The sequence below is a fragment of the Dromiciops gliroides genome, chromosome 6 (assembly GCF_019393635.1).
Source record: "Dromiciops gliroides isolate mDroGli1 chromosome 6, mDroGli1.pri, whole genome shotgun sequence".
NCBI lineage: Eukaryota > Metazoa > Chordata > Mammalia > Microbiotheria > Microbiotheriidae > Dromiciops > Dromiciops gliroides.
Window position 1 is genome coordinate 39,430,169 of NC_057866.1, and position 23,970 is coordinate 39,454,138.

A 23,970-nucleotide genomic window follows, 5' to 3' on the forward strand; every position below is an offset into this window, starting at 1 on the left:
AAAATAATTTTAGTATTTATCAACTGTGCCTTAAACTTTTCAAATATCTTATTTTTCTGAGCCTTTTTTGATCTAAGAACAAAGTATTCATATTCATAATTTCATATTTTGTGTTGTATCACATAGCACCTAAAAAGAAGTTGATTAGCTGACTTACATTTCTAAAATACCAACAATAATATCTTCTATGAAGAGCAAGCAAATTTCTTGCTATTTTTACCCTAAAACATTCTGATTTTTTCCCCATAAAATTAGCATTCATGCCTAAAACTTTTTCTGTAACCATTTTGTCTGTAATCATGTTGCTTTGTTAAAGGGTCCACAGACCTGTATATGAAGACTAATTGTTCCACAGTCTCTCCTTTTCTGATGTGGCAACTTCCTTTAAGACTATAACACAGAAGCCCCTTCTATATTCCTGTAGGAATTAAAATGACTTATGTTACTACCTGTTCCCAGTTTACAGATAAGATAACCACTTCAATAATAAAACTCTGAATGCCCATATAAGTATTAAAACAGCATTTTATACCCTTCCTCCATTAAGAATGAGAACACCCTGTACACTCCTTGCTCAAATTACACGGATTTCCTTTAAGATTAGGGAGCATATTGTAACAGCAGCATATAATTTTCCTACACAATAATTCTTTTCCAGTTGAAAGGTATCCTATAATATTATCAGCATCAACAGGAACAGACACCCAATTTTCAAATAGACAAAGCTTTTTTGGGGGAAGATTTATCCTTAGTAAACAGCAATTTTCAAATATGTAACAGCTGAAAAAAGATCGAAATAACGTAACTAAACAGCCAAGATCTTTAAAACTTCCAAAATAACAAATTATTCAAATTGTTATTGGTAGAAAATAACAGATAATAGAAGTTAATCCTTATAAATGAAAAAAAAGTTATTCATCCCATTATTAATGGATAAAATTGCAAAATACAATATTGTTAAACTTAGCAGGTAAAACGATCCTAATTTTTTATTCTGTAAATTATGACATAGAAGTCTTGCTGCTTAGTGTAGAAACATCTTTAAAACTGATTTTGTATATAACAATTTCACCTAAAACTTCTTGTTCAAATGCTCCTCTCATTTGAACTTATAAGCTTTTATAATTTGCATTTATCCGTTCACATATCTTCTCTCCTCTATCAGATTATAAAGTCCTGGAAGCTAGTGACTATGTCCTATTTATTTTTATTTTCCCCAGCATGGAGACAGAGAATATAGTAGGTCCTTAATAAGTTCGTAGAAAAAAAATTAGTAAGAATCAATGAGAAAATGTAAACCATATCTTAGTGAGGACACTTGCAAAACTTGAAAAATAGAAGCAATATTTACTAATTCACCATGTGCTGTAAACTCTGTAGTCTCAATTATTTTGAATATTTCACTAGAACAACTAATTATATAGGAGGTGTTAAACGAGAAGTTTTCTGTACTTGACTAAGTGCAAACAAATAATAAATGTGTCTTTTTATGAAAGTTGGACACTGAATGAAACTAGGTAAGTCACATGTTGTTTTTTAACACTCCCCAATTGTGTTTTGACTCTCAATGCCCAAAACACAGACTGAGAAAACAGAATTGTTCAAATTGCCAAGTATAAACGTGATCATCAAACTCTGGCCTACAAAATAACAGCCCAAAAACATTAATAAGTAGGATCCAGACACTGATTTGGTTTCCCATTATAATTTCAGTTTGGCCATCAAGTCTATGGAAGCCCAAAAATCCAATGAGATATCAGGCTACATTCGATACAGCACCAGGAATGACAGACAGACAATGAACCAAGGTGCCCAAGGTAAATGAGGAGACAAGGGCATCAATGAACTGCTTTTCAGGCCCAGAAAGAACTGTCAAATACAATTCCTGAGCCATTGTCAGGAATATCTAAAAGATAATGGGAAAGGGGAGAGGTAACAGAGTGTGGCCGAAGGACAAATGTATTTTAGATTTTCAAAAAAGGGAAAAGGAAGAATCTGCAAACTCTAGGCCAATGAGCTTGACTTCAACTCTGGAGAAAGTTCCAGAATGGATCTTGTTGTTGTTGTTGTTGTTGTTGTTGTTTGTCCTTCATCCTTGAAGAGGACCATGACACTGGGGTGATGTCATGACTCTTGAACTGGATTTAAGTGATGGAGGGTCACCAAGTAAATGTGTTAGGTGAGACTGGAACTCAGGTTCCTCTTGACTCCAGGACCAGTGTTCTACCCACTGTGCCACCTAGCTACCCCTGCCCTACAGTCTAGAAGAGATCATTAGAAAGACAGTTGGTAAACATGGAGAAAGGAAAAAGTCCATGCCAGATTGACCGTACTGCCTTTTTTCACAGAATTACTACACTGGATAAAGGGAATGGTGCAGATCTAGTTTACCTAGATTAAAGATTATTACAAAGCTTTTGATAAAATATCCCACATTCTTCTTGTGGAGAATATGGAGAGATACGGGTTAAATAATAAGACAATTAGAACTGGTTAGAGGGCCAGACTCAAAGAGTAGTTTTTATGGTTCAGTGTCAATGTGGCAGGAAATCCCCAGGGATCTATGCTTAACCACAAGCAACGTTTTTATTAATAACTTGGATAAAGGCATGGAGGATATGGTCATACAATTTAAAAATGACACAAACTGTAAGGAACAGATAACACAGGATGACAGTCAGGTTAGAGCACTGGGCTGAATCTAACAGATGACATTCATCAGGGCTCAATGGAAAGCTTTACACTTTTGAATACAAAGTCGGTTTCACTACTGTCCAATGGGGGAGCCACAAATAGACAGCAGTTTTGAAAAAGGTCTAGAGGTCTGAGTGGCCTGCAAACCTAATATATCTCAGGGTATTGTGAGGGAACCCAAATAGCTGACTGATCTCATACTATATGAAAAAAGGCCCAGCTCTCAGGACAAGGGAGGTATTAGTTTCACTGCACTCCATTGATCTCAGGCCTGGTGAGGAGTGTTCTCTTTAGCCATGGGCGCTCTGGTTGAAGGAGGATGCTGAAAAGTCAGGTAATGTACATGAGAAAGGGTTAAAGGACCCAGGCATGTTTAGCCTGGCTTCCTTTAAGTCCCACCTTCTACAGGAAACCTTCTTAACTCCAGTGCTTTCTCAAAGGATATGAACAGACAGGTTTTTTTTAATGAAGAAATCAAACTTACGGTCATATGAAAAAATGTTCTAGATAATTACTGATTAGAGAAATTCAAATTAAAACAACTTTGAGATATCACCTCATACCCACCAGATCCGCTAAAATGACAAAAGGGGAAAGTGACAAATATTGAAGGGGATATGGAAAAATCAGGACACTAATACATTGTTGATGGAACTGTAAACTGATCAAACCATTTTGTAGAGCAATCTGGAATTATGCCCAAAGAGATATGAAACTGTGTATACCCTCTGACCCAGCAATATCACTATTAGGTATGTTTCCCTAGGCGATTAGGGAAAAATGAAATGAACCTATATGTTTGAAAATATTTATAGCATCTCTATTTGTGGTGCCAAAGAAATGGAAGTAGAAGGGATGTCCATCAATTGGGGAATTGCTAAATAAGTTGTGGTATATGATTGTGATGGAATATTATGCTGTAAGGAATGATAAGTACATTGATTTTAGAAAAGCATGGAAAGACTTGTATGAAATAATGAAGAGTGAAATGAGCAGAACCAAGAGGACAATTTATGCAGTAATAGCAATACCATTCAAAGAATAACTGTGAATGACCAAGCTACTCTCAGTATTATAAATATTCAAATCAAGTACAAAGGGCCTATGAAGGAAGATGCTATTCACCTCTAGAGAAAGAACTGATAAATAGAAGGATGCATAGTGTAGTTATTTTTTTAATTTAATTTTTTTTTTTTATTTTTAGTGAGGCAATTGGGGTTAAGTGACTTGCCCAGGGTCACACAGCTAGTAAGTGTTAAGTGTCTGAGGCCGGATTTGAACTCAGGTCCTCCTGAATCCAGGACCAGTGCTCTATCCACTGCACCACCTAGCTGCCCCCATAGTGTAGTTTTACATATACACATGCACGTGTGTGTGTGTGTGTGTGTGTGTGTGTGTGTGTGTGTGTGTGTGTGTATCAGAGAGAGAGAGAGAGAGAGAGAGAGAGAAAGAAATGGTGGCCTTATCTCGTATGGGATGGGAAGGGAGGAAGACAGTTTAGAACTTAAAATGTAACAAAAAACTAAATAAAATTAATTTTTTTTTAAATTCCAGTGCTTTCTTCTTTTAATCTATTTATCCTAAATATGTGTGTGTGTCTGTGTCTGTGTGTTTGCGTACTGTCTCACCCATCATACTGTCAGCTCCTGGAGGGAGAGAATGTCTTTGGTCTCTTTTTGTAATAGCAGTGGTTAGCACAGTGCCTGGCACATATTAAGTACTTAATAAATGTTTAATGAATTGAATGATATCTATCTTAACAAGACTGTCTAATGGAAAAGGGATTAGTCTTTTTCCAGTTGGCCTCAAAGGGCAGAACCAGGAGCAAAAAGAGGAAATTACAAAAAGGCAATTTAGGTCAGATGACAGGAAACACTTGCAACAATTCTAACAGTGCAAAAGTGGAATGGGATGCCTCAAGAGGCAGTAGGTTCCCTCCCCATTACACGAGGTCTTCAAGCAGAGCCCGAGAGCCTTCAGAAGCCCATGTGTGCAGTAACTACAACAGCATGTCCATCTGAACCAAGATCCAAGTTAAGAACATGTGACTGGGGCTTTGCAAGAGCCAAGTTCAAGGTCACTGGCTACCGGAAGACTCCTATCTCCAAGAAGCAACCCAGGTTCAATGGTGATGAGTTAGAGGACACAACAGCTGATAAGTGCCTCATTCCTGATGGCAGTGGGCTCAAGTACAACCCAAACAGGTTTCTTTCCACGACTAGTAGATAGGCTCTTCACTCATGGCAATGACTTCTGTGACAGCTGCCCTTTTCAAGCCCAAATAAAACTTTAAGCTCCTGAAAAAAGGGCTCTTTCTGCTTTCCTTGCTGCCAGGTGTCATTTCCTATTACTTCCACCAGCTCACATCTTCTCCTGATTTGCTATTTCTAATCTGCTTTGGGCTAAGGAACCAAATAATCAAGCTTATCATAACTGATAAGAATGGACTCTGAGTCATGGCTGAGGAACTGTCCCCAAGAATAGATTTTATGCACAGCTTTTTACAACATCAATAGTGGCTGCTCGACGCCTTTTTTGACAACATATCGATTTTTAGCTATGTCCTAGATAACTGAGGTTACTCAATAAGTGACCTGTGAATAATGAGCTCATTTTTTTAAAAAACATTTTATCACTGCTATCAATCAACAAGCCTTTGTTAAGTATCTGCCATAAGTTAGTGATCTACAAATTGTATACAACAGTAATCACAAGAAAGACTGACCAGAAAAAGCACCCTGGTCCAGTTCATGAGCCAACAGAAGAGGAGGGCTGGTATAACTTGGCTTCCTGAGTGAGGCCAGAGAAGTGCTCTAAATCGGAGCCTGTCCTCTATGAGTGACTGGAGGGTAGGGGACAATTAGAGAAATCAAAGAGCCCTCTCACTCAGCTAAGAGCTCTAGGAGAGGTGACAACAACAAAGACAATGCTGGCGATACCCCCATTCACCCCACTTGTGGAGATGAGCTCATATGGTGTGACTGGGTCACCACAGTATGAAGGAGAACTAGATCCGCAGGCACAGGACCCGGGGAGGGGAGATTGGACTGGATGATGTTTCCCCCCACCCCCAGTCCTTCCAACTCAACATTGGTGAAGCTGATGGATAGGATTTTCAAGGATTCCTTGATGAGGGTCCAAAATCCCAGGTCAAATGAACAATCGCAGAATCCTGGAATGTCAGAATCAGAAAGAACTTTCCACATCATGGCCAAAGCCCTGTATTTTACTTGAGGAGATGGAAGCTCAGGGATAACCTCTCCCCATGCCCACCTCTTCCCCCACCCCGTCCCCAAAAGCTGGAAGTCACTGAAGTCAAGCCACATTTTTTCTTTACTACTACTATGTCATTCTATCACATTTAATTTGGAAATTGTGTCAAACAGGACAGCACCAACTTTGTAACTAAAGACAATGATAAAATAAGATTCGATGTATTAGATTCACTCTATAGTGTTGCAAATTCATTAGAAAACAAACTACCAAGCACTTACTAGGCAAGTTGTTAGAAATACCCTTAAAACCTTTCAGAAGTGCTTATGATATTTACATAAATATCATAGAAAGGAGAATGTGATAGGATAACAGAGATTAAGACAAACTGCTATCGAACATCTTGCAAACACCAAAAACTTGAAGATCCCCTAAGTAGCTCTGAAAATAGTAGCATGAAAAAGCCTAAAGCTTAGGGCAATGTCTCACCCCACCAGGGTGAGCAAAAGCCCAACTTTAACATAAAGTTTGGAAGGGCAGCCAGATGGAGTAGTGGATAGAGCACCGGCCCTGGAGTCAGGAGGACCCGAGTTCAAATCTGGCCTCAGACACTTGATACTTACTAGCTGTGTGACCCTGGGCAAGTCACTTAAAAAAGAACTGAAGTGAACACATTGTTCCCTATTGGGGCGGCTAGGTGGCACAGTGGATAAAGCACCGGCCCTGGATTCAGGAGGACCTGAGTTCAAATATAGCCTCAGACACTTAACACTTACTAGCTATGTGACCCTGGGCAAGTCACTTAACCCCCATTGCCCCACCAAAAAAAAAAAAAAAAAGACTTATTGGACTACCTGAAAGCCATGATCAAAGAAAGAGTCTAGACATCACATTTCAAGAAATTATCAAGGTAAACTGCCCCAATATCTTAGACTCAGAGGCTAAAATAGAAATTGAACAAATCTACTGATCACCTACTGAAAAAGATTCCAAAATGAAAAACTCCCACAAATATTAAAGTTAAATTCCAGAGCTCCCAAGTCAAAGAGAAAATACTTCAAGCAGCCAGAAAGAAACAATTCAAATATTGTGGAGCCAAAGCTAGGCTCACACAAGATTTAGCAGCTTCCACATAATGAATAGAAATCTCAGAATATATTCCAGAAGGCAAAAAAGCAAAGATTACAATCAAGAATAACCTACCCAGGGGGCAGCTAGGTGGCGCAGTAGATAGAGCACCGGTCCTGGAGTCAGGAGTACCTGAGTTCAAATCCGGTCTCAGACACTTAACACTTACTAGCTGTGTGACCCTGGGCAAGTCACTTAACCCCAATTGCCTCACTAAAAAAACCCCAAAAAACAAAACAAGAATAACCTACCCAGGAAAGCATTATAACTTTTCAGGGAGAAAAATGGACATTTCATAAAATAGAGGGTTTTTAAGCATTTCTGGTGAAAAGATCAGCACTGAATAGAAAAACCTGATATTCAAATACAAGACTCAAGAGAAACATGAAAAGGTAAACATGAAAGAGTAATCATAAGGGTCTGAATAAAGTTAATCTGTTTACATTCTTATATAGAAAGATAATACACATAACTTCTAAGAAATTTATTAGTTAGGACACTGAAATGGAATTTATGTAAAGAGAGGACATGGATGTGAGTCAATTATGTTGGAATGATCTCCAAAAAAAAAAAAAATGAAAGGGTGAGAAAGAGGGATGCACTTAGAAAAGGGAGGAGAGGTTAAATGGGGAAAGTTATCTCTATAAAAAGAGACAGGCAAGGAAGAGCTTTTATAATGGAAGAGATAATTGGGGTGGGGTATGTGACAAATGGTCAAAGGGTATAAACAGGCAGTTTTCAGAAGAAATCAAAGCTAGCTATAGTCATATGAAAAAGTGCTCTAAATCACTATTAATGAGAGAAAAGCAAATTAAAATAACTCTGAGGTACCATGTCATACCTATCAGAAATGACAAATGCTAGAGAGGATATAGGAAAACAGGTACACTAATGAATTGTTGATGCAGCTGTGAACTGTCCCAACCATTCTGGAGACCTAGTTGAACTATGCCCCAAGGGCTACAGAACTGTGCAAACCCTTTGACCCAGCAATACCACTACCAGGCCTATATCCCGAAGAGTTCAAAGAAAAAGGAAAAAGACCTATGTATACAAAAATATTTATAGACATTCTTTTTGTAGCATCAAAGAATTAGAAACTAAAGGGATACTCATCAATTGCAGAATAGTTAAAAAAGTTATGGCATATGATTGTGATGGAGTACTCTTGTGCTAAAAAAATGATGAGTAGGGTGGTTTCAGAAAAACATGGTGGCATGACCTGATGCAAAATGAAATGAGGGGGCAGCTAGATGGCGCAGTGGTTAAAGCACCGGCCCTGGATTCAGAAGTACCTGAGTTCAAATCCAGCCTCAGACACTTGACACTTACTAGCTGTGTGACCCTGGGCAAGTCACTTAACCCCCATTGCCCCGAAAAAAAAAAAGAAATGAGAACTGGGAGTTCATTGTGCACTACAACAGCAAAATGTTTCTTTGGTGAAGCAATTGGGGTAAGGTGACTTGCCCAGAGTCACACAGCTAGTAAGTGTTAAGTGTCTGAGGCTGAATTTGAACTTGGGTCCTCCTGAATCCAGGACTGGTGCTCTATCCACTGTGCCACCTAGCTGCCCCCTGGATACTGAGTTTTAAAAAAATTTCTCTGAAAGTTGATGGGATGAATTTGAATTTTAGGAGTTCTCTGTAAATCTTAGTGAAAAGTCAGATGTTGCAGTAGTTTTCTAGATTTGAAAGAGCTATCTGCTCCATAACGAATAAGAAAGTGGTTGCTGTTTTTCCCTTGTGCCTTGATTTTTCTTTCACAATATGACTAATGCAGAAATATGTTTAATGTGATTGTACATATATAACGTATCAGATTGCTTTCTGTCTTGGGGAGGAGGGAGGGAAGGGAGGGTGGGAGAAAAATTTGGAACTAATAATCCTATGAAAACAAATGTTGAAAACTATCCTTATATGTAACTGGAAAATAATAAAATGCTTTTATTAGAAAAATTTAAAAAAAAGGAAGTGGCTACTGAAATGGAAGAGATGACCTCGATCAGAAGTGACCGCTCAATCTAAGAGTTTGTAAGAATAAGGAGGGAAGGTGGGCACTGAGGCATGCATCCAGGATCTCTACAAATGGTCAAGTTCTCCATTTGCTCTTGATTACGGATGGATTTGTGCTCAATCAGCATAAATTTGGTCCCCAGAATAATGCAGGGTCTTCAAAAGGAGATCCATAATTTCTCAAAAGAGTTTGGGATAAAGAATGTCTATCACCTAGATTATGATACGTAGCAGGATGGAGGAGCTAGAGAGCTGGCTCACCAGTACATACATGTTGTAGAAAAACCCTAAATGGGCAATGACTCGAGCCCAGAACTGAAAAGGAGGACAGCAGGCTAGATGCTCTTTGGGAAACTGCAGACACTTTAATAAAATCATGCTTTTCCCTGAAACAAAGGTGATGCTGTATAGGTCTAAGTCATGGAACACCAGTTTCTGGTCAACCTCAAGTCCAAGAGACACTTGTATGGTTGCCATGAATAACAACATGGGGTCAACAAAAAATTATAACATGGGGAGTAGCAGACCTGCTTCTATTTGAGTTTGACTTCACTGCTCTAAACAATTTATATCCTGAATGTTCTCCACATGTGACACAGACTAAAAAGTCTTCACCTTTCTGGCTGCTTATGTTGTTGTGGTTTAGTCATATCCAACTCTTTGTGACCCCATTTGGGGTTTTCTTGGTAAAGATAGTGGAATGGTTTACCATTCCTTCTCTAGCCCACTTTACAGATAAGGAAACTGAGGCAGAGTAAAGTGACTTGCCCAAGGTCATACAGCTAGTACATTCCTGAGGCCGAATTTTAATTCAGGTCTTCCTGACTCCAGCCTTGGTGTTCTATCCACCGCGCCACCTAGCTGCCCCTGCTTCTACATATTCAAAAGATGAACAATGTCCTTCATAAATGGTGAGACCCAGAACTGAAAGCAATACTCCCAAAGAGGTGTGACAACAGAAGAGTTCAGCAGGGTTATTATACTCTCCTTATTCTTGAAAGCTAGGCCTCTTTTATCCCATTCACTTTCTTGGCTGCAATATATCACATCCCTGACTCATATTGAGTCTGAAGTTCACTAATACACAACCAGATTTTTTGTCAGTCAAATGTTGTCTAATAGTGACTGCCCAATCTTTCCTGTGAAGTTGTGAAGTGTAAGACTTCACGTTTATCCCTACTGGATTTCACCTTCTCAAATACAGGTCAAGACATAGGGGTAGGCAATCTATTGCCCAAGGGCCAAATACAACCACATCAGCAAAGAATGTTTTAAAAAAATTTTAAATACAATAAAACAACTGTTCTCAGAGACAAATTTATTTTTCAAATTGTCCCAGGCCATACAGTAGCCATTGTGGTACCACAGCCTGACCCCTGCTCGAGTCTATTGATCTCTCTGGATCCCAACCCTGTTTTGTAGGGTGTTAGCTCTCTCTTCCTGTTTTATGTCATCTGTAAATTTTGATAATCGTGTCATCAGTGCCTTTATCCAAGTAACATAAAAGTGTTAACCCATACAGGGCCAAGATCAAATCCCTTATACACTTGGTTGGAGCCCCACTTCCAAAATGACGGTGAATCACAAATGACTGATCTCTGATTCATGTCATTCAACCAGTTCAGAATCTAACTACATTAGAGTCTCAGGGGCAGGCAGGTGACACAGTGAATAGAGCACTGGGCCTGGAAGTTCAAATCTGTCTGCATACACTGACTAGCCATGTGGCCCTGGGCAAGTCACTTAACTTTCTTTGTCTGTTTTCTCATCTATAAAATGAATGGGAGAAGGAAATGGCAAACCACTCCAGTATCTTGGTCAAAAAAACAACACCCAAATTGGGTCACAAAGAATCAGACATGGCAGAAGAACAACAATAACCACAAAGTCTCACTATATTTCAACAGAATAGTACATAACTTTTTCAAACACTGTGGTTGTACTATAGGAATAACAGAGTATTTCTAAATCATTCCCTAAATCTATTTGTTTATAAGCCCACTCAAAAATGGCAAATAAGGGTCTTCTGGCATGATGCTTCCTTACCTAGAGATTCATTAGTCATCTCTTTAATAATACATTCTAGAATTTTCCCAGGAATCAAAGATTGCTGGCCTCTGTGGAAGATTCCAGTCTCTTCCCCCTTTTGAAAAATCAGAGTAAGTGTCCCTCTGAAGACCTGCTACATCTCTCGTGTTCTTCACAATCTCTATTAGTCTTCCTAATGGTGGTGTCACAATCACATCTGTCAGTTCTTTCAGTTTCCAACTATGAAGTTCATCTGAACCAGAGAACTGAAATTCACCCTGGAGCTAAATGTTCTCCTTCTGCCTCCTTACTTATTCTGAGTTATCAATTCCCTCTTTGCCATTTTTGTTCTGTTCTTTCCAGTCCAAAAATCATTCTCCTTCCCAAGGAAAAGAGAAGTACAATCAAAATAGAACAGCTGTCTCCTCTGTGCTCTTGGTCATCACCCTATGCAGTCCTATCCTGGCTCTGATCGCCTCCTCTCTCCCCCAATATATCTGGGCCCCACCCCAGCCCCTCATTGGTGTCCTTCATTTTCATTGCTTGCTAGCTCATTTGGAGCCTTCTGACACTCTCTCTATGGGGCTGTGCTATTTCAGGGAGTCATCTTTTCTGGTCTCCCCTTGCTTCCACCATATATAGATATACAGAGATGTGTTGTATCTCTCTCCATCTTAAGTCTAAGTTGGGTGGTGAGTTCTCCATATATCTCCATGCCTCTTCACACAACTCATCTTCTTCCTGATCAGAGGTGTTTCTTTTTCTGCTTTCAGAACTTGAATCCTGAGTTTGCCATTCCTCCTCAGCTCCAGGGATCCTATCTTTCCCATTTAAACTCTACATAAGGGCAGCTAGGTGGCAAAGTGGATAGAGCACCAGCCCTGGAGTCAGGAGGCCTGAGTTCAAATCCTGTCTCAGACACTTAACACTTACTAGCTGTGTGACCCTGGGCAAGTCACTTAACCCCAATTGCCTCACAAAAAACAAAACAATAAACTCTACATAAGGAAAACCTTCCTGACAATCAGAGCTGTCCAAAAAGGGAAGAGGCTTCCTTGGCAAATAGTCAGCTCTGCCTCACTGGAGGCCTTCGAACAAAACTTGGCTTATTTCTTGAAGATGCTTGGGCAAGGATTCCCATTCAGGTAAAAGCTGCCATAGCTGACTTCCTGGATCTCTTCCAGCTCTAGAAAGAGGTGAACCCCAACCATTTTACAGGGTCCCATTATTGTGGATTCCAGTCTTTATAATCCCAAATTAGTTTTCCTGTTTCTCCTTGATATGTACAACCAGTCTGAAAAATGACCACACATGCCTAATTAAAGGTGATGTCAAATGACTAAAACAAATACTTTTTTTTTTTTAGTGAGGCAATTGGGGTTAAGTGACTTGCCCAAGGTCACACAGCTAGTAAGTGTTAAGTGTCTGAGGCCAGATTTGAACTCAGGTACTCCTGAATCCAGGGCCGGTGCTCTATCCACTGTGCCATCTAGCTGCCTCCACAAATACTTATTTTTAACTATGTCTAATCTTTATATTTCAATAATGTTACTTTGTAGTGAAATTCTTGGACATAAAAATCACTTTGATATTACTGATTCAGTAATTCAAAAGACATTTCATTAGGCATATACTAAATGCAGCACTCTATTAAGTGCTAGAGAATTATAAAAATAAACACAGCAGATTTTGTTTTGAAGAGACATTTTAAAAGTAATCTGTTGCCATCCTATCATATATAACATGTAATATTGGATAATATTAGATAAACATTAAAAATAACAACTCTTTTGTTTTCAGTTGTTTGCAAAACACCTTGGTTCCATAAAGGTAAAGGAATAAGAGATTTCATCATGACTTTTAAAAAATAAACAACGATTCTATAGAAAAGTGACTTATCAACAGTCTAATGAAAACAGTTAAACTATTGGAAACTTTTCCCCTCCCCCCATATTACTGAAACTTTAAATGAAATCAAATTATCATTCTAATTAGATTATTTATACCACTGCATTTGTTATGTACTATTGGGCATTCAAAATTTTTTATGACATAATTCAAAATCAGGTCAACGAATGCTTACCATTAAAATGAGCTTTTGGTATTTTTGTTTCAGGTCTTTCATGCTTGCTGATGGCTCCGCACCCAGAACACTGTACCAGTCCTTTCGAGGGAAGGGTTCAAAAGCCATGGTATACTGCACAAGGCCTTTCCTTAATGTACTGCATTAAAAATATTAAAAATACTTCATTACACTTTATATTAATCTAATGGAAAAAGGAGGAAGCAATTAGATTGAAAGTCTGAAAATGTTTACATAGCTCTTATTTATAGAGTTTTATGGTTTGGGAAGCACTCTATGTATATCATCTCATTTGATCTTCACAAAATCAATCAACAAGCATTTATTAAGTGTTAGGCACTGGGTGGGGGAAAATACAACGAATGAAACAATCTCTATGAACAAGGAATGTACACTATAATGGAGAATGGGATATCTATATATGTGTACATAACAGGCACATATACATACAAACGCGTATACATTAACATATGTATCATTTATTTATGTATACATAATATACATGTATGGGCCCAGCTGAGACACTCCCTCCCTCATAAGCCTTGGCCCCTCTAATGCCTCCACAGAAAGGTGCCCTCTTCATACCCCACAATGCCTCTCTTACGCACTTTGACACTCTGCTTGGCTTTGGATTTAGGAATGTCTGCCACCCTGGTGCAGGCTCTCATTGCCTCTCCCCTGGACCCCTGAACTTCCTGCCTCCAGTCTCTCCCCACTGCAGTCTATCCTCTGCTCAGCTGCCAATGGAACCTTCTTACACTTCAGGTTTGACTGTGTCTCCATATTCCTTTATTTACTAAACTCCAGTGGCTCCCTATTACCTCCAGGAGCAAATACAAAATTCTCTGTTGAACCTGGTCTCCTCTTGCCTTTCCAGTCTTCTTATACTTTCCCTCTGCCTCCTCTATAATTTAAGGACACTGAATGTTCTCCCTTCTCGCAGCTTTCTCCATTAAATAAATACAAGACAGTATGGGAAGGAGGGAGGACTCCAGCACTTGGGAGAGAAGGGACCAAGAGTGGTTTCCTATAGAAAGTGGCGCCTGGGCTGCATCTGTGAAGAAAGGGACTCTATGCATGGAGCAGGGAAGGGGGGATGGAAAAGATTAGGGGAATCATTGAGTGCAAAGACACGGAAAACAAGGGATGGAGTGTCATGGGTGAAGAACAGACAGAAATCCCTTTTGTTGGATCACAAAGTGTAGGAAAAGGAATAATGTTCAATAAGGCTGGAATGACAGCTGGGGCTCAGGTTGTCAAAGGCATTAACAGTTACACAGATGAGTTTAAATCAAGTCTGTGAGGTAGGTTTCTATAAGTAGCATGGTATAGTGTGAAAAGCAATCTATTTTAGGTTAGAAGACCTGTTTTCTAATCTCTGTTCTATGTTGCCTACGTGGGCTTGGACAAGTCACTTAACTTCTTAGAAACTCAGTTTCCTAGTTTATAAAACTAAAGGGTCAATTTAAATTATAACTAAAGTTTATTCTAAATCCAAAAGTGTTATTATCCATATTTTATAGAAGAAACATTTTTCCTTCCATTATACCTGCTTTACTTTAAGTAAGTTACAATTATTGCACATATTTGACAATTATATCTTAATTCAACTCTCTCAAAGAATTGTATTTGTTTCTTAATTTTTTTTACAACAAATCATTCATTCATTTATTCATCTAGCATGCACCAAACACCCAGTATATACAGAACATTATATTAGGTCTCGTGGATGCTAAACAGGATAAAAGCTGAAATAAAGAACTGTATTTAGATGCCCATGCATGTGGTAAAAAGATTAAATGTAAAATAAAATGATAAATCAAACTTCTTAATTACCTAAGAGAAAATGAAAAAAAGAGATTCATATTAATAGCTCATGTAAATTAATGGATTTAGGTTCTTGCAAATTCATTGAACTAGAGCTGAAGAGGAAGGAGAGTACAGCTGAAAGAACACCTGTTCTAGTGTCCAAGGATCTGAATTCAAATTCATTTTCTCATGGTTACTACCTGTGTGACCCAGGGCAAGTAATCCTGTCTTTCTGGCCTTCAGTTTCTTCAAATGTAAAACGAGGGGGTTGGATCAGATGGCTTCGGAGGTCTCTCTCAGCTTTAGATACAAGATCCTATCATCTAATGGCCATCTGGTTCCAATTCCTCATCTGAGAGATGGGAAAACTAAGATTCAGTGACTTACCCACAGTCACACAAGTAAAACCAGAAACCTGCCCGGGGAACTCAGGTCCTCTAACGCCAGAGTCAGTGTTCTTACAGAGCCACCTTCAAATTTACCAGGATGTATATACTTTACGTCACAACGACCCAGTCAGACAGATAATATGACTGTCCCAGTTATACAGACAAGGAGACTGAGGCTGAGCTATGCCTAAAAGGCTTGTCCAAAGTAAGTGCTTGGGGCAATCTTCAAACCCAAATCTTTTAGACCTCAAGTCTAAGTTCTGTCCCTACATACCCTCCTTAAAATCATGAACAGCACAGTTGTCAAGAGAGCGAGGCTACCAGTTACCCCCTTTAAGACTTTTTCAATAAACCTTTAGGGGCCTCATCTGGAGAATGAGGGTTTGGAATTCAAGATCTCCAAGACCCTTTCTCTAGGGAGAAGAGGAAGGGAACAAGTATTCACTAAGCACCGGCCATGTGTGCTAAGTGCTTTATAAACTACTAAGGATGGTGCTAACTGCTTTACAAATATTATCTCATTTGAACCTTGCAACCATCTGGGGAGGAAGGTGCTGTTATCCCCATCTTACAGTTGGGGAAATCAAGGCAGTCAGGAAACTGAGACTTATGCAGGGTCATGTCTGAGACTCACTATCCTGGGCATCACTTAGCTGCCTCACTAAACTGTTAAGACTCTTGAGAGCTCCCTCATGGAGAAAATGACACTTTGGACTCCATGGAAACTTAGGGCCCTTTTTTTCTTATTGGCAAAATTGTTATTCACTTCAACAAAACAGCATGTATTAACTGCTTCCCAAGTATGAGTATTAGATAATGGATGTTTAAATGTGATGTTTAAAATCTAAATTGTGGTCGCCTTAAATTAGAAGCCTTAGCACCAGTCTTTGAGCAAAATACTTAAAGGGATCCCTGATTTCTTTGATCTGAATGTTCCCTTCAATGGTGCAGCAATTACCCTGCAAAGAAGGGCTGCAAATCCTATGTGAAGCGTTGTAGACACTAAATCTAAATTATTACCCTGATAAATAAATGGTGATTGACTATGTATGATCTGTCAGTGTGGGAAAATGACTTTTAAAGGAGAGCTATTGGTCTTGTTCATTAATATTGTCTCTAAAGCATGAAAGAAAAGCAAACTGAGAGATATTCTATCATCATCATCATCACTTCTGTCCCAATCAAGACTAAAGATGGCTGCATACACCATCGAAAGATACCCAAAGGATCACTGGGAGCCAGGGCAGAAGGGCACAGGGGACGGGAGTGTAGCTTTGAGGGAGGGGTGGCAGTGAATAGATAGCTCTGTGCTGGAGTCAGGAAGACCTCAGACATTTACCAGCTGTGTGACCCTGGGTGAGTCACTTAACCTAGATCTGCCGATCTGTCTGACTCTGGGCAAGTCACTTTCTCTCTTTGGGGCTCAGTTATCCTATAAGAAAAAGGAGGTGGAACTAATGGTCCTTCAGGCACCTTCCGGTCCCAAACCTAGGGAAGAGACCCCCAAAATGGAGTCAACCAAGGCCCTTGCTCCCTCTGGACCTCAGTTTCCCCAAGTGTAAAAAGGAGGGGATGGGAGCAGCTAGGCACCTATGACCCGGTCCCCACACAGGGGCCGCCCCGGAGGAAACGAGTCCCCCGCCCGCCGGCCCGCCCGCGCCCGCTCCCCCAGCTCTGCAGCTCTCCGGCGGCCTCCGGCTTCCCGCGGTCACCTCCCGGCTCCCAATCCCGCGGGACACCGTCTTACCGGAGCTCGCGGCCACGTAAAGGGAAAAGCTTGGGCCGCCGGCCTTTTGGCTGCAGCCTTTCCGGCGGAAGTAAATCGAGAAACCTCCTTCCCCCCAACCCCGGCCTGCGAGGCAGCCTCGTTTCCAGCCGGGCCACAATGACTGAAGCACCAGGAGGACGTAGCGTCCTGACGACCTCGACGCCGTCTCCAAGGTAACTAGACGCCGCTCGGGCCGGCCGGCTCAGAGGCGCTGGGGCCACTGCGCAGGCTCAGCCCTTCCTCGAACAGTCTGAGCAGGAGGGACCTCGGTCCGGCCCCGCCCCGAGGAGGCTACTCGTAAGGACTTGGAGCCGGGTCTCGGGAGGGATGCCAAAAGGCAGAGAGGTCTTCCGAGGTGTCCATGCCAGCACTGCTTCCCTGGCACTTCCCAAAGATAAGGCACTTGGGGGAATTGGGGGGGCTGGGGGGGAGAGGTGAAGCTCAGGACCGACCAAAGCCGGCACCAAAAGGAACTGTCACGAGGGCTGCACCTCGCGGGGCCCGTGGACTTTTGCGTGGGCTTTCACGTCACGAGCCTTACCTCCTCTTCAGTCCTGCCAGGCCAGCGGGGCGACTGTCATTGCAGGTGAGAGAAGCCCATGAGAGAATCCCAGAGGCCATCTAACACGACTCCCTTATTTCACGGATGTAGAGGTTTTATGTGACTTTCCCAAAGTCACAGAAGGAGTGAGTTTCGAGGCTGGATTTTAAAAATCCTTTCTTGTTGTTCAACCTGTGCCCCACTCTACGTGACCCTGTCCGTGGGGGTCTTCCTTGCCAAAGTTACTGGAGTGGTTTGCCATTTCCTACTCCAGTGTGTCCCTATGTTGCAGATGAGGAACTGAGAAAAATAGGTAGTAAGTGACTTGCCCAGGGTCACATAGTCAATAAGCGTGTACGGTCGCATCTGAACTCAGATCTTCCTGACTCCAGACCCGGTGCTCCGCTGCACTTCAAAGCTGACTCAGAAGTCACCTCTTTCATGATGAGGTTTTTTCTGATCCCTTCAGTTAGTAACAGTATTTTCTTAAGTTACTTTCATTAATTTGTGTTCACTTATCTGTGTCCATATTGTATCTATTCAGCTCTCTAAAAGCATAGACTTAGTTCTGCTTTTTTTTTATCCCCTAATACCCATTTTGGTGCCTCCTCCCTTAGTAAATGCTTTTTGAATTAAATTGAATTCTCTCTAAATCAGGTAGAAAGTTGGTTGCTGAACTACAACTGGAATAGCATCTCTCAATATGGTAGCAAAAAAGAACACTAAAATAGGTCAGAAGAATCATCTTTAGCCCCTAGGTCACTCAATTACCTTGGAGAGAGCATTTGGACTAGTCAAAAAGACCTGAATTCAAATTTGGCATCAGACACTTAAGAGCTGTGTGACACTAGACAAGTCAGGTGACCTCTCTGGCTGCCCAAGTTTCCTCAACTGTGGAATGTAATAACATCACCTACTTTTCAGATTGTAAGGATTAAAGGAGATAATATTTGTAAAGCACTTAGCACAGTCCCTAACATATATTAGGCACTATATAAACACATTCTCTTCCCTTTCCTACTTGGACAAGTTAGTTCCTTCTCTGTTTCCCCGTCTTTAGAAAAGTAACAACAACCACAACAACACTTGTCCTACATGCCTCTCTGGGTTATTGTATCAAGTGAAATAATATATGTTAAAATTGTTAGAAAAGTGCACCTTATATAAATATGAGATTTTGTTATTTTAGAAGCAAAAGACTTCAATCACATAAATGACATTCCTTTAAAAAATACATGACATCCCTTAATTAAGAGGATGTAGACTAGTGATCCTCTTATTCAGAGTAGAACTAAAAGAAGTGGACATGGGGCAGCTAGGAGGCACAGTGGATAGAGCACCAGCCCTGGATTCAGGAGTACCTGAGTTCAAATCTGGCCTCAGACACTTAACACTTACTAGCTGTGTGACCCTGGGCAAGTCACTTATCCCCAATTTCCCCGCAAAAAGAAAAAAAAAAGAAGTGGACATATCATGATGAATGGGATGGAGGTTAGATGTAATCAATAATGTCTTCATAATTATGTGGGTTAGAGAGTAGAAACCATTTTAGACAAGGATTGGGGAACTCATTTATCTAGAATTCCAAAAGTGTGGTCCTGAAGACTAAGGGATCTCTAAGAGATCCTTCCAACACTGTGACCTGACTGTGATTTTTATAATGATAATAGTGACTTTAGCACTTTAATGTTTGCAGAACACTACTTGTAAATTATTTTTCTGTAGAATTAAGACATGCCAAAGTGTGGGGAAAAAAATTTTTAGAACGCTTTGTGAATCTAACATCTCAGCAATAGCTTAAATCTCTTAAACTAAGGTTATCCAAGAATTAGGGAATTCTCCCAGGAAAGTAAATATTTCAGTACAGGATATAAAATCACAAAAACTTAAATGGACTAGGTGATCTTTAAGGTTTCTTCCAAGTCTCAACTTCTATGCTTCTATAGAATGATCATTTAATCAGACTTTAGAAAGCACTTAAATTAAATAAACAGAAACCCAGGTACCACAATATCATGGGTAAAGGACATAGGAACAAGAATATAAGGAGAAGAGGGGCAGCTAGGTGGCACAGTGGATAGAGCACCGGCCCTGGAGTCAGGAGTACCTGAGTTCAAATCCAGCCTCAGACAATTTGACACTTACTAGCTGTGTGACCTTGGGCAAGTCACTTAACCCCCATTGCCCTGCACACACACACAAAAAAAAGAGTAATAAAGAATATAAGGAGAAGGACCTCTTTCCAAGGTTGGGGTTTGAACTAAGCAGGGCTTGGTAGCTCTTCAAAGTCCTAGGGATTGGGTCAGAGGTGCTATGAGGCTTAAATAAGCTAATGAATGTAAAGCACTTTGCAAACCTTAAAGTGCTATAGAAATGCCATCCTCCTCCTCCTTCTCCTTCTCCTTCTCCTATAGCTTCATTCCTTAGGATATTATACTCCTGTGGAGCTCAAATACTGATTATAGAGAATAATAACATTTATTGTTATACTATAGTAATAAATATATACTATGAAAAATGATAAATGTATAATTGCTATAATTATAAATCATGTATAATATATAAATTTATATAACTATATAATAAATCTATCATAATTATTATAACTATGAGCCAGCACTTATATAGAATGTTTAAGGGTTACAAACCACCTTAAAATCTCATCTGATATTCACAACACCTGTGGGAGGTAGGTGCTCTTATTATACCCTTTTTACAGATGAGGAAACTGAGTCTGAAAGAGAATAAATGTCTTCCTGATTCCAGGTCCAGTGCTTATACATAACACTACCTAGCTTCCTCAACACAGTGTTATGCTGGTAAATATTTAAGAACTGGATAGTCTGGGATTTTTAAAAAAAGTATGAATACATACTTTTAAGTTTAATATGCATTTTTAACCCTTAAGTCTAGACAATCAACAGAACAATCAATGAAGCTGTGAATTGTAGGTGTTGGGAATGCGCAGACTGAAAATTGAACAATTGGCTCTACAAGCCAGTTAGAGCTGGCCCCAGCACACTTCTGGGTTGTTTGTGTTGGGGGAGGGAGAGAGGTAGATTTCTAGTCCTATAGCTCATGAGCTCCTAGCAGTGTGCTTCTCCTATTGATTATTATTAGTTGGTAGCAATTATTCAGAAACTCAATTAGCTTTTAGAGACAGCTACTTAACTAAAATCTTATACTAAATGTGTTGCATTTGGTACAAAACCTCCCCCTAAACTAGGGTCACTGTTTCCCACAAGTACATAGAGATTCCAGGGGGAAATGGGATCAAGTTTAAAGTACAAAGTGTGGGGAAGGGGTATCATATCTCCTCATTTCTGAAAGCTCTTCTTTCCCTTTGTGAAATCCCCATGAAGGTCCCTTTAGGCATGATGTAGTTGTTTTTTCTTGCCACCCCGCCCCTATTTTCCTTGGGCTCCTTGAAGCTGCTTTTCTTCCATGTTTCTAGTTTGTCTTCATATTCTCATCAGTACCTGCCAACAGCTGTTCCAAATGATTTTGCTAGGGCAGCAACCTTTCAGAATTTCCAAGGTCAGCCTTTGGTCATGGGGAAAGTTGGGAAGACTAGGGAGGAGTCAAAGACTCTTCTCTTTCCCAAAGGCTTGGTAATAAGAGTTTTTAAATTCTTGCTTCCTTTGAAGATGAGCATTCTGAAAATTGCAAATCAGGAACAAGTGTTTTCCATGTATAGAAGACTGCCTATAAAAATGCATGAAAGTGGGTTGTGACATGTATAGTTTGAAGTTCCTGGTCCAATCTGGCTCCAATGTAGAATGTGTGGAAGGGTGGCTGAGACCAGATTTTTGAGAGAACAGCACTAGAATGTAGTCATTAGGGTTGATCAGTCACACAAAGGAGTTTGTATTTAATCCTTGAGGAGGCCCCCATTGAAGGTTTTTGAATGAAATGGTCAGACCAATTCTATGGATACATTATTTTAGTTACTGTGTGAAAGATCAGTTGGAGAAGGGAGACTGGAAGTGATAGGTTCAGTTAAAAGTATATTATAATGGTTTAGATGACATAGAAAATGCTTCATTATTTGGAAACCATTCATTATTATACCGTTTAAGTCTAACATTATGTGACTAGAGATTGTTTGAACACAGAATGTTGCCCTGGACTCAGTAACCAGAAATGCTGGAGATGGTGATAAGGAATTTTGGGGTCCCCCAGATCCTGGATCTACCCAAAACATTTATGTTTTGAGTTCACTCACCCAGCTCTTTTATTGGGACCATCCAAATTTTATTGAATGTTTGCATTTACTGACACCTATCTCAATCTATCTTGCTTTCAAATTTCCCTCTTGGAAAAATTGCTTAACTGTATACATGTCATTTATGTACATGTACCCTCGTCTGAATCCTATATAATGTAAAACTCAGACAGCCTGGACAAGAGGGAGCCATATCTTCTTCTGGCTTGCTCTCCTTTACCAAATGACCTAATACATCTCTTTCTAAAACTATTTCAGATTTGGGGGTTCGTTGTCATGAATGACAATTCTGGTGGGAGTTGTGGGATGCGGCCAGTTAGCCTGAGGAGCCTGAAAGCTCTTTGAGGCCTAGGATGGGCCATGGGAAGGTCCAACTAATATGGGATTGAATCAGTTTGTCAAGAACCTGGTCAATTCCAGGCCTTAACTCTGGGTGCCCCCCAAATTAAGGGGCTCTGCTTAGCCAAGGTCAGGACTCGGGGTTAGAATTAGCTCAGGCTGGGGGCAGCTAGGTGGCACAGTGGATAAAGCACCGGCCCTGGATTCCGGAGGACCTGAGTTCAAATCTGGCCTCAGACACTTGACACTTACTAGCTGTGTGATCCTGGGCAAGTCACTTAACCCCCATTGCCCCGCAAAAAAAAAAACAAAAAAAGAATTAGCTCAGGCTGCCCTAATCTGTCAACAAGCAATCCTTTTGACTTGATCACTTAAAGTTTCTTTAAAAAAAAAATCTGGTTAAAATTATTTTGGTTGAGATTTTTCCTTTTCTTTTTCTGTTTTTCTTTCTCTTCCTGTCTTTCTCCTCAACTCTTCCAAGCTACCTGGTCCATAACTGGCCCTTAGCTGTCTAGATATCCTGGTGAACATGGGAATAAGCTCTATGCTGTTAGGGAGGGAAGCTTGTATTTGGCAGACAGTGAGGTGGGCTTTGATAGGGGCTTCCACTTCCAAAGTTCTCTAGCAGGGACAAGGTCTTGTTTACCTTGAAGAAGTTAGAATTCCCTAAAGTTAGAAGTTGTTTTCCCAACACCTACTCAACCTTCAAGACTGCTGTAAGAAAGCACAGAAAGTGAGCCTCTCCCAGCTATCTACAATATTGAGCAGGGGGACTTTTTCACTCATCTCTTGGATTATACTTTCAGTGCAAGATAAGGAAAACCTTTCTTTCTTTATCTCTGCCTTTATAACCCTGGCCAAGTTGAAGATCGCAGTGATAAAGACAGACAAGAAAAGAAGGGAAATATTTTTTTTCTGGTTTGTAAAAATTTATGGAATTAGAAACTAATTAGAAACTAAAGTTTGTGACTGTTACTATTAATTTCCAAATTATGGTTTAAAGGTTTTTGTAACTGCTAAAACATCTTAGTGGCATTTTGGATGTTTGCGGCTAGGAATAAAATTACACCTCTCTCCCCTTCCTGGAGGGTGATATTGTTCTAGTAGAAGGTGATTATACTCATTAAAGAATAAGCAGAACTGAAGCTAGTTTGAAATGATTCATCAGACTTAATGGTTTAGGTAAACTAATATCAAAGTCACATAAAATAGACTATGCAACTCAAGAAATAAAATTTTAGCAATTGGTTGGTATCCTATAAGGAAAGCTGTACAAGAGAGATTCAGTGGAATATCAAACTAGAATATGATTGGAAATAAGATAAGATGGATGGAAGAAAAGTAGTAAAGGCAAAGTGAAATGTGGAATCAGAGTGCAACAAGAAAGGTGGAGTCCCGTTGCATTGCCATTATTAATGTAGAGTTTGAAAGTAAAGGATTTGGAGTTTTGGAAAAAGGTTTGAGAAAGTTTATTTAAATTATTATTTCGTTGAGATAAGAAGGATATGAAAAGCTGTTTGGAGAAGTGACTGTTAGCAATTTGAGAAAAACAATATTTACCAAATGGAAACTAAAAATAAATTTATAGCATGGAATTATTTGAGTGTGGGAGACTAAAATTCTGTTCTTGAAGGTCATATCCCAATCCTTAGAGACTCGAAGGCTTCATAAATAGCGGGATAGGAATTGAAACTGCCGCTATGAATCTTTGCAAATGAGCTAACTGAAAGAAGTAGGGTCT

At 40.0% G+C, this 23,970-nt stretch overlaps 1 protein-coding gene across 1 annotated transcript in view; it reads right to left on the reverse strand.

Moving 5' to 3' along the window:
• DNAJC24 (DnaJ heat shock protein family (Hsp40) member C24) overlaps positions 1–17,230 on the reverse strand; it is a 70,517-nt gene extending 53,287 nt beyond the window's left edge. The window contains exons 1-2 of the mRNA XM_043969906.1: positions 17,104–17,230; positions 13,159–13,297 (exon numbers count right to left, since the gene is read on the reverse strand). Of these exons, the coding sequence (XP_043825841.1) occupies positions 13,159–13,266 (108 nt within the window). The 5' untranslated portion in view covers positions 13,267–13,297; positions 17,104–17,230. The remainder of the gene's footprint in view (positions 1–13,158; positions 13,298–17,103) is intronic.
• Between the last annotated feature and the right edge of the window lie 6,740 nt (positions 17,231–23,970).